The sequence below is a fragment of the Poromitra crassiceps genome, assembly GCF_964638095.1.
Source record: "Poromitra crassiceps genome assembly, chromosome: 27".
Lineage (NCBI taxonomy): Eukaryota > Metazoa > Chordata > Actinopteri > Beryciformes > Melamphaidae > Poromitra > Poromitra crassiceps.
This window is the reverse complement of record NC_139650.1, coordinates 16,617,155-16,628,928: the sequence shown is the minus strand read 5'-3', so window position 1 is coordinate 16,628,928 and position 11,774 is coordinate 16,617,155. Positions and strand designations below refer to the sequence as shown.

Below are 11,774 nucleotides of genomic sequence, written 5' to 3'. Positions count from 1 at the left end.
AAGCCAATACAGAAGCTTTGAATCAGACAATTAATCGAGGAAAGAGACGTCAAGCTAACGGCAACAAAGACGTTTTTTGGCGCACTGCCTTTCGGTGTTCATTCTGGTTCCGTGGTTTACGCCCCATGACAAAAAGCGGGGTGAAAGGTGCCCAGACTATTCGCACATAGGTTACGCAATAACCACGCCCTGTGACCGCCTACGCAGCAGTCAAGCGCCGGGATTGGCCAGGAGCAAGTCTTTGTCTTCTTCTTTTGACAGCTGGAATCTCCCACACCACAAACACTGGAGGGCCACCCCAGGAAGAATGAAGGTGGGTGCTGTGCGGTCTCTGAATGGATCTGTATTTGGGCGAGCTGGTATTGACAGGCAGATAAGCAGATACGTCTCTGAATCACAGCTCTGCCATGTGTTAACCAGAGAACTGTCCAGTCTGCCCTGTTATCTTTAGTGAATATTATTCAACTTTTGTTAACTACTGGAAATTACCGTTAGTCCTTAGTGAAATAGGCTTACTTCACAGAAAATTGAGAGTGTTTACATTTCCCACCTCATCTAGCCAACATTAATCAATGAAGGAACACTTCTGCAAGCCATTCATACTAAATCAGTTGTCCCTGGCTGGCCCTTGGCCAACAACAGATGCTGAATCAGATCATGCAGGAGCCCCTCCACTCCTGGCCCACCAGTGTGGAAAAACGTTCCAATATTTTTACATAATGGACCTTTTCCAGTGTGTTTCATCTTATTTTATTGTTTTTATGTACAATTATATACAAAAGCATGTGCACAGAGCTGGTCCACCTAGCCGGTGCGAAGCAATAATCGCGTAAGTGTAATTTGGAAAATCCTGGAGCGAAAGGTGTAAGATTAAGCACAGGTTTTTTTTATGGTTTATTATGGTAATTCACGTTGAAAAAACTAGAAAAACATCGTCCTGGCACCCAGAAACTCAAATAATCCTTAATTGTCTGCTAAGGACCGGCTGCACGGTCATTGCCTTCCATTAAAACCGCCTTTTTGAGACCTCCAGGAAATTCTTACAAAATGAATGTATTTCATTTTTTTCAGCGGGCATCCTGAACCAAATACCTTGAAATTTGACCTTAATATCTAACCTTGGGGTTGATTGAACATTTGGTTGAGTTACAAGGCTTCAAAATCCATTGCATAGTTTTCCCATTGACTTCAATGTTAATTTTGCAAAAAAACAAACAAAAAAAATCGACTCCCAGCCACTTTCCCCAAAAATAATTATTTTTCTGATCTTACACCTCTCAGTTCGACTCAAGACATCAAATTTGTAGTTTCTATTGTGTTTGCCCCCCCCCCCCCTATTTCCCCAGCACATCACACAGCACAGCACAGCAACCAATTACATGGAGATTTACATGAAATATACCCTGCAGTTATCAATCATGGAAACATGGTCATATGACCTGGGAACGCGGATTTTCCGGTGCAAACTAATGATTTGAAGCTTGGCCCTTATTTGATTCCATAGGATGAAGCTCATTTGTGTTTCTTGTGAAAACTAGCTGGAAGTCGAAAATGGGCAGTTTCATGTTTTTTTTGTAAAACTTACCTTATTTGAAACTACATCGTATCTCCGCGCCCGTTCGTTGTAGAGACTCGTGACGAGCATTTCTGGAATCGGCGTCAAAATGTGTAATCTTGTCGCGATCCATGCCGTTCTAAGAGGTTTCAATGACTTCCGCGTTGAGACACGCAAAAGCGGCGAGGCGCAGCGGGCCACAGTAACATCCGATGCCCACGAAGGAGCGCCTTGGGCGGCGGAGGCGGTCAGAGCGTCATCCATGGAGGCCAGTTCTGTGCTCCCTCGCTCATGGCCTGAATGGTGTCGTTCAAGCGTGTGTTTTGAGCCGGATGTTCAACTACGCATATGAGGTGGGAGGAATGGAATCAGGAACGGATATGGATCGATAAAAAATAAGAAAATACTTACTTATAAATATAAAAAACAAGTACTAATATCAAGATCCATGAAAGTTAAAAAAAATGCAAATTTGCAACTCTCAAAAGATGGAAGCTGGAATAAAGTAATTCCTCCGCCAAATATGTGGTCAATCCACAGCTATGATAATCCCACCACCCCGCCACCAGGTGGCATTCATGGGAAGGGAAAAAATATATATTTTGTGTTTTCTACTGAAAATTTTATTGTACAGTAAATACAGTAAACTGGCATTTGAGGGGTTAAAATTCAGTAAGCATGAAATGTTGATATGAGGTATGAGAGATGAAGTTACCAATGGATAAGAATCAATAAAAAATAAAAAAATAATTAATTAAGACTATCAAAAATAAGAATTAATATCAAGGTCCATGTACATGGACCAGCAGACGGTTAAGGGTTAGCGGGTTAGCAGGGTACAAGGGTTAAAAGCAGCTGTGTTGTGAAGTCCTGTTATGTTATGGCATGGCCAACTTTGTTCAAAAACGTGCTGCTGATTTTATTCTTTTGTTTGTTATATCATTCTGTAGATGATGTTAATTTATTTTTAATGAAGAGGTCAACGTATATTTAAGTTATATTTTAAGTTATTTGTTGATGTTAAGAAAAGTTTCTATTCAAAAACTTTACCATTAAAATTACAGACTGTAAAAGATGGCCTTCAACACATTTCTTATAGCATGATGATGATGATGAGGGAGAGGTGACATGGTGAGTGAGAAAACATTGATATCAAGACTGAATAATGACATCACTGCAGTCTCATCCTAATAACAGACTCCTGTACTCCATATGTGTATCAGTATTCTTTCTAGTCATTAGTTTAGTGATAGCATTTCTTTGTTCACTCTGGTGTATTCAGAGCAGGGGGGGGGGGGGGGGGGTATGATGCTTCAACAGGGCAGGGTGGTTAGATGGAGGTGAGTGAGAAAAGGAGGACTGTAAATATTGATGGTAAATACTGAATAATGACATAACAGTGTAATCCTAGAATTGGGAAAGAGATCTGAATATCCTTATTACAGAGGAACAGTGGAGTGATAGCCTAAGCCAAATTCATGGATGCTCCATAAATTCTAGACATTGCCTTATGCAATTCAAAATAGTACATAGATTGCACTTTTCCAAAGAAAAGCTCAATAAACGGTTCCCCTCAGTTTCTCCTATATGCGATAAGTGTCAAGATGATAATGCCACTCTTGCACACAGCTACATACAATGTCCTAAGATTAAAACATATTGGTGTAACGTTTTCGATATTATCTCTCAAGTTCTTGACTGACCTGACCGCATGACCACCTTCGACCCTCCCTATAGGGCTGACTGTGGGTAGCTACTGGGACGTAAGTTGGGGCTTGGCCAGCCCCGGCTGGGTCACCTGGGCGAGGGTGTATGATGTTGCGAGACCCGAAACATCCTATGACCCCAGGGTACATCACTGAGGATACGTCCCAGTTATGCATCCATGCGATGTTTTTTTTCTTTATTAGTTAGCCTGGCCTAGCCAGTGACTCATAGGAATAGACTACGTGACAACCAGGAAAGACTAGTGACTACTGGAGAGTCAGTTGACAGCCGGAACAGGGACGGCACCCGGGTAGCAGTATGGGTTAGCTCCCCAGCCTGCGTCTTCCGTGAGGAAGAAGCCCAACAACCCACGAGAGGCCTTTTAGGAGGGCCATTCAAGCCGCAAGTGGAGACTGCAGTGCCACCAAGTACTGGTACTGCATGGTGTCCACTAAGATACCATCACCTCGGAATGAGATGTTTGGAGCGGGGGAGTCTGGTGCAGCGCACAGGTCCTAGACCTGGTTAGACGAGGGAGGAACCCGGCCGGGTGGCAACCCACAGAGCCCGGTCCCTCTACGTACCAGAGCCCTCCCCCTCCCCCGGTCCCGGCAGAGTAGTTCCGGAGCAGCGGATTGAGTGGCCCTAACCGCATGACCACCTTCGACCCTCCCTATAGGGCTGACTGTGGGTAGCTACTGGGACGTAAGTTGGGGCTTGGCCAGCCCCGGCTGGGTCACCTGGGCGAGGGTGTATGATGTTGCGAGACCCGAAACATCCTATGACCCCAGGGTACATCACTGAGGATACGTCCCAGTTATGCATCCATGCGATGTTTTTTTTTTCTTTACTCAACAATTGAACCAGACTCTCAAACTATTATTTTTTAATATTTCTGAGAACTTAAATAATCTCTCATTAGCTCACAGACGATTTGTTAAATATTGCCTCATGTCTGCAAATAAATGTTTACTGATGTTATGGAAGGGTAAGGACAGTCCTAACGTGAAAATGTGGCTTGCTGATCTTGTCAGTACCCTTGAAGTGGAGAGGATTAGATACTGTATATCAGAAAGGATCAAGTAGATCTATTTGACTCCATCTGGCAACCTCTCATTCAGCACCTGGAAAAAAACACGAAATAATGTTGAACACTACTTTATTTTTTAAGTTTCTCTGTTGTTGGATCCACGTTTTTTGGGGTGGGTGGGTTGAGGCCTGGGGGCTTTATGTAACAATATTTTCTTTATTCTTATTTTCTCTGTTATTATTACTGTTATTACTAGTATTGTTGTATCGTTCAATCCATATATCGTACACTGAGGTTTTTTGTGTTTTTCAGTTGTCGTTATTGTGGTTTTGTTTTTGTCCCCCTTTATCCATCACATGGTGTTGATGTTTGTATTTTGTTCGTCATAGAAAAGAGATGGTGTCTGACATAATACTGTAACGGTATTTGTAATAGTACTGTAATGTACAGATATTCGCCATTCTCATTAAAAAATGTTCAAACAAAAAACACGGTGTAATCCTAATGTTAATTTAAAATTAAATATTCCACTAAATCGGGCTTCAAACGGCCCAAAAAACTTTCGGGTGCTGGGGCCCGGACTGAGATACTTTCATGGGGCCCCATCCCTGGCGGCGCCCCTGGCTATACCGGTAATAATATAATGCTAATGCTAAATCCTACATTTTGTATCTTTAAGGTGTCGGAACGCAGTTCTGGCCCACTTTAACCCCTGCATGTATGGACATAATTCAACACAAAAACTCATTAACAGTTTTCACATGCAGTGTTTACTACAAACTTCAGTCAGTAAGTTTCACAACGAGCAGTCAACTGCATGAAAACCTCTCATACAACGTCACTAACTCATTAATTCATGTACTACTAATGCAGTATTCATGTAGTACTAACAATATTCCTGAGTATTTACATTACATTTCTTTGATCTGATCTTTCAGACACAAACTTCAGAGGACTGTGACGTCCTGCAATTATGTCATTATTCTCAGTGATGTCCTGTGATGCTGTCATCCTTCTCACGGTGATGTCCTGCGATGAGGTTAGTCTCACAAATGTCTCTGCTATCAGTTTGTCTCAGAAACAAGAGAAGAGTCTTTTCTGATTATTGATCATTAGTCATGTTGATGATGCCATCAGGATCTCCTGCCCCACTCTGCGGCCTGATTGGTGGAGTGGCGGCCAATCAATCAGGAGCTGGCATCTGGGTCCATGTCGTCGGCCACAGAGCGGCAGATCTCCTCCAGAGCCAGCTCTGCAGACAAAGAGGGAAAAAACAACGTTTAGTGAAATGTTCATGTTGATTGAAATGCTAATTTGTTTTGTTAATTGTGTTTTGTGAAATGTTAATTTGTTTTGTTCATTGTGTTTTGTGAAATGTTAATTTATTTTGTGAAATTGTTTTTTGAAATCTTAATATTTATTTAACACGTTCACTGCCGTTGGCGAGTCAACTCGTCAAGCAGAAACCAACGGTTGACTGCCAATGGCGAGTCAACTCGTCAAAAAAAAAAAAAAAAAAAATTTGACGGTGGGACGTTGATCTAACCCTTTTACATCTCCTATATAAATATGGGAGCCACCGAACGTGTACAACCCATTCCACCGACCCACTAAGTGGCGACAGTGTTCTCCAGACTATTGAAAGCCGAGCCAAAACTGCAGGGAAAAGCGTGAGGAAGCCATTCTCATACTGTAGGCGAAAACGCTTTCGCGCTGGAGCACAACGGTGGCGCACAACGGTGGGGGGTTCCAAAAATAGACTGGGTGGAACACACTTTGAAACACGCAGCATAAAGCCCAGAATCGCAAAAGCTTCATCAAAGCTCTCAACCGAAACCCCAAGAAACGAGCGAGCCCATCCAGACTCGCCCGACGAGGGGCAGCCAGGCAGCACAGACAACAGAAACTCGCTTGTGACATGCCCGCTGCAGCCACGGAGGGAGGAGGAGAACACACACGGAGGGAGGAGTTTGAAGGAGAGGGGGGTTTCCTGCTGTTATGGAGGAAATTACTGTTCAAAACTATTGTTTAGATGTCTGCCGTCTTACTGATGCCAAAAATAAATGGTTAAAGTAACTGTTCTATCGAATGTCACAAAAAGGCATTTTTCTCACCTTTCATTTTCAGACGCTGAAACCATGCTGTATTCAACTGCTAATGCCTACATAACTACTAACTCTACAAACTAACTCTTTTAGACAGAGAAAGCACACATTCTATTAGTTCTTTTGAGATATTTTGTGTTCACAAAATCCTAACAGAAAAGAATCCTCGGCTCTTGAAAGATGAGCCAGAATCCTCAAAAAAAAACCTTGGCAGAAGCTACCTACAGTAAAAAAAAAACTGTTGGCAGTGAATGTGTTAAATGTTAACTCATTGGAGTCATGGACGTCTTTCGACGTCCAATTAAATAGTGACGTAGAGTGCCAAGGACGTCTTTCGTCGTCCAATGCGTTTTTTGACGGTGGGACGTCGATCAAAGCATTCCGCATCTCCTGTACAACTATTGTAGCTATTGGAGGTCTATAACCTATTTTACAGAACCCTTAGGTGGCGACAGTGCTCTCCAGGTTAACAGAAAGGCAGAGAAAAACAGAGAATAAGTCGTTGGGGAAACGGAAATCGCATCGCATCCGTATGCATCGATATGCATGAAGCGTTTTAACGTTAGATGTGCCTGCAGCAGCCAATCTGCTCCCACAATTGAGCTCCTCCATGCCCGCTGCGACAGCCCATCCGCATGATCAGCCGTGGAGTTGTTATTATTCTCAACTGGAAGCATAGGAGCCGGTGACAAACACACGCGGAACGCTGTAAAAAAGCTGGATGTCGCGCACCCTTCACTGTGCACAGCAAACTCAGCAGAGAGCCACCAGACACTCCCATATGGAGGAGGAGTGTGCAGTTGAGGGGTGGGAGGGGGGGGGGCACGCAGAGCAGCACACAACACCCAGACAGACCCAGACAGCAGGACAGGATTGGCAAACGCAAGCCAGAATATCCGATGCCCACCAGCAGCAAATCAAGACCAGCAAGAAGCTGCAACCAGCAGCGCACGCAGGGGCCAGCGCTGCTGGTTGCAGCTAAACATATTATTCTGCCAAACAAAATTCTCTGGCCTTCACTGTTTTATTGAAGGAAATTATTTTTGAGGTGTGACTACATCAGAAAATTAGCTTCAGAGTCAGTGATGTGTTTGAAATGTTTAATTTCACAAAAGGGCCATTATCTCAGCTTCTAGAAAAAAACTGCTCTTTTTGGTTAAATCAAGCTATCTTCTCCGGCTGATAACTAAAGAACGGAAAATGATATCAATAAACCTGTTTTTGCTGATGATAGAAAAGAGTCTCATCGTTCTTTTTGCGTGTTCAGTGTTTACATAGTAATATCACACAATATTCTGTGGGCCTCGAGAAATCACTGAAAAAAGCTCTGAAACTCTGGCACTGGGAGCGTCCGTTCTCCAAAAGTGGCTGGCACTCAATGAGTTAATGTGTTTTGTGAAATGTTAATTCATTTTGTGAAATATAGTTTTTTGAAATGTTAAAGTCCCTGGGAACCAAAATCCACAAAAACCTTCTAACTATGTTAGGGTCTTATGTGAGTACGGTAATTGGGTGCCTCAGAAAGTAGGAGACATTAGTTTCAACCCAAACCCCCAAAATCGCTTTAAATAATAAAGGGCTGGATTTCCACTTCCGCATTGAAAAGAGCAGTGCCCGACGTGCTCAAATGAAAAATCTTATCACGTCATAAGCTCGGTCCGTTCTATAAAACCTTTGTACACGCGTGCAACCCGCTCATTCTGCCTCCATCTCTCTTACAGAGTTCTAGTGGTCCCCACACCTTTTTGCAGCTAGCTAACTACGCATTGCGTCAACACAAAGGCTGGCTGCGGACAGGCTCTAACTCGTTGGTCCAAAACGTTGCTATTTTACAATTGTCTGTGTGAGACTGTTGCCTAAACTCTAAAGACAGCCATGGCAGCTCTCTGTCTCTCTCCCCCTCTCTCACACACGCGTACGCTACCATAGCCTATCAAAATACAGACATGGAGAGAGAGAGAGAGAGAGAGGGGGAGATAATGTAGAGTGGCAGACTAAGACATCACAGTGTGAGTGTGTGTGTGTGTGTGTGTGTGTGTGTGTGAGCATCTGTGCGCTCCGCTCCTCCTCCTCCTCTTTGTCTCACTCTGCTGTGTAAAATTAAGCGACACACAATTGGGGCCTGTGACTACTGCACAAGTAGCACAAGTGTGACAGCCCAGTCGCAGGTTGAGAGGAACGAGGATTCTCGGGGGGGGGGGGCTGTGTCCTCTTCATCTGGATTACATGTGGGCTCTGGTGGCCCAAACATGTAAGGTTGCACAACACCGATTGAGCTTGCCGCATCCATTACTTGCAAGTCGTAGTTACTCTCTGGCCCCCTCCCCTCCTCTCGCGGCTTGAGGATTGTGGACACGCCCACACCATCCGCGGCAGATGTAGGGTGAAAAATTCTAATGGATTCTCATGACTTTTCTCTTGACTGTCAAACCTAAATTTATATACTTTGCGACGTTCATCATCATTCAAATTTGGCTGGTGGCTTATTAACATTAACAATTGCTTTTGTCTCAATTTTAAAAGGAGTTTTTATTTGACCACCCAGGATGCAGTTATATTCATATTTTAGCCTCAGTATCTTATTATAATCTTCGGGGGATTTTGAGACCTGGTATGCCGCTTCAAGGGTGGGAAGAGCATTTTCAATCTCCTATGGAGCTCAACAGTCATGTGATGTTTCTTGCTGTAGGGCCCTGTAAGAGGGAGACACTATTCTGACCAGTTTCAACAAGAGATGAACATTTTGGGACTTCCCCCACAAACAAATGGAGCTCACCAACAGACATTCCACAGTTGGGTGAAACAACAATAAAAACAGGATGACTCCCAGCCAGTGTTGGGAGTAACTAGTTACTAAGTAACTAGTTACTGTCACTGAACTACTTCTTGCAGTAACTAGTAATCTAACTAATTACTTTTCAAATTTAGTAACTCAGTTACAGTTACTAAAATAGTAACTGGGCTAGTTACTAGTTACTTTAGGACATGAAAATAACGGACAACTTCAATGGATTATCCGGTTTCTGATCCTCAGACCTAGTCCGGGGAGCCCCAGAGGCTAATGACCTTGATAGGCTATAAGCCTCCCCAATAAGTGAATGTTCAATGCCAAATTGTGGCACAGCGACACTAACATGATGTGTTAGGGCTGGGCGATAAAACGATGTCGAAAAATTTCACGGAAAAAACGGCCACGATAACGATGATAAATTTATGAGCTGTAATTTCGATAAAATATTTTCAGTGTTGCGTTCAAAACCCCTCAGAAACATGACCACAGCTTAGCACAGCAATGCTTATTGTGAATAACGTGTCGTTTTTGGGGGGTATTTGAAGGCAACACTGAGTGGAACCAATGGCATCAATGGAAAATAAACCATGTTATGCACGCGTTTGCGGAAGAATCCCTTTCTCTGCTCAGAGCCAAGAGTAACATAAACAGATGGAAGTAAAATATGTCAGGGCGTGGATTTGTACACAGGAGATAAAGCTGCAGCAGACAGTAGTTCTGGTTATGGGTAGCTGGCTGTCATGAATGGTATCAAATTAGTATCTACATCGCGTTAGCTAACGCTAACGTTAGCTCACGCGCTAAGTCGTTAATATCTTCATACTTGACAATCTTGCTAACGTTATGCTATCTGTTAGATAGACCATCTATAGCAGCTATCCGAATAACATTACACATCTATGGTTTAAACAGTCTTTGCTTCCTTTATCAAACCAACAGCAGCTAACTATAGCTGCATAATCAACACCTAGCCTCAGTCATCTGCGCACTCACCAAAACCCAACGAAATGAGACGCGCCAATGAACACATCGCAAAAGTCACGTGTTATCGCAAAAAACAAACAAAAAACAGTGCACCTGAACGCAACATGCAAGATACCGGCTGAATAAGTGTCCAAATGTTCATGTCATTCTGGCCAATACTCCACTTCTGTTATAACATTTCAGTCTGGAATATGGAATATCTTTCAATAATCGTTATGACTAAAAGGCTCAAAGTAATCTCATGTGTAAGAAGTTCTACATTGAAGTAAAAATGTAAATAATTAACTTGTTGGTTTTGAATTTTTTTTTAGCTTCAAGAGTGCATTTTTGTTCATATGACCCTCAACACAGGCTTTGAGAATCCCGTGCCACTCACTGATACGTATGCTTAAATTAACACACTCATATTGCAAAATGAATTTAGGCGCTCACTGTAATACTTCAGAAGTTGAATTTGAAGTTCAGCATTAATACATTTGTCTTTTTTTTTGTCTTAGATTTACCTTTGTGTGTTATTGCAACATAAAACTACATAATTGAGAATCGATTCTAGATTCTGGAATCGAGAATTGATTCTGGAATCGGATCGTGACCCCAGGAATCGGAATCGGATCGGATCGTGGCTTAGCCGGATTGGAGCACCCCTACCGATTAATATTTTTGTTTATAGCATTTATTTATTTATCGCAGGTCATATCGTCATCGCAATATTGAACAGTGTTATCGCACATCGCAGCTTTTCCTCATATCGTGCAGCCCTAACGCACAAGGGTTGAGGCCACACCCCTTCAGTGTGTGTGGTAGCCATATCCAGAATGGTTCACTCATTCACTATTCCCCATGTATATGGGGAACGATCAAACCAGTTTCAGGCACTACCTCACTCTTCTTCTCCTTTGGTAAACACTGTGTGGTAGATTATGCTCACTAGAATTGCAGTGCATTTGACTCAAAAGTGACTCAAATTAACAGTTGAGAATTTGGAGTTCGGACACTAGTAAAAAAAAATGGCCAACACACTATACTGTATAGTGCACTATTTCTGTAATAGGGACCGGTTTCGAAAACAGGTGTGTGTGTGTACCTTCGCTCTGGCTGAGGCCACGCCCCCTCAGTGCATCCCTCACAGCAGGGATCAGCTGGTCTAACATGGCCAGCAGGGGGCGACAGGCGGAGGAGAAACCGGCGTGCTGCAGGAGCAGGAAGTGATGCAGCACGAGTGTCTCTCTGAGGAGGGAGGGCCCGGCACCACCACCTGGGGGAGGGGGGAATTCACTTTATATCCAGGATATTCAAATTACAATCGTATTATTGATATACAATATTATTATATTAATAATAATATGAATATTGGAATTCCGGTTGCATCAGGCATGTAGGCAGATGTGTGTTTGGGAGCTCCGCTATACTTCTACTTTTTCATACTTAAAAAACATTCACCTTTGTTGAAAAAGCCTCATGTACAGTGTTATAGCATGGGGAAAAACAGGCTGAGGAGAGACAAGTGTGGTAATGACTCTCCGCGTACGTACCTGATGAGAACTCAGATAGTGCTGCATTACAGATACCGGAGAAGCTAACATGGCTACTGCTAGTGGTAAC

General features: G+C 43.1%; 1 protein-coding gene across 1 annotated transcript in view; it reads right to left on the bottom strand.

Moving 5' to 3' along the window:
• Positions 1-5,143: 5,143 nt before the first annotated feature.
• The window catches only part of atrip (ATR interacting protein), a 117,339-nt gene continuing 110,708 nt past the window's right edge, over positions 5,144-11,774 (bottom strand). Inside the window, exons 17-18 of the mRNA XM_083661634.1 lie at positions 11,257-11,427; positions 5,144-5,544 (exon numbers count right to left, since the gene is read on the bottom strand). Of these exons, the coding sequence (XP_083517760.1) occupies positions 5,480-5,544; positions 11,257-11,427 (236 nt within the window). The 3' untranslated portion in view covers positions 5,144-5,479. The remainder of the gene's footprint in view (positions 5,545-11,256; positions 11,428-11,774) is intronic.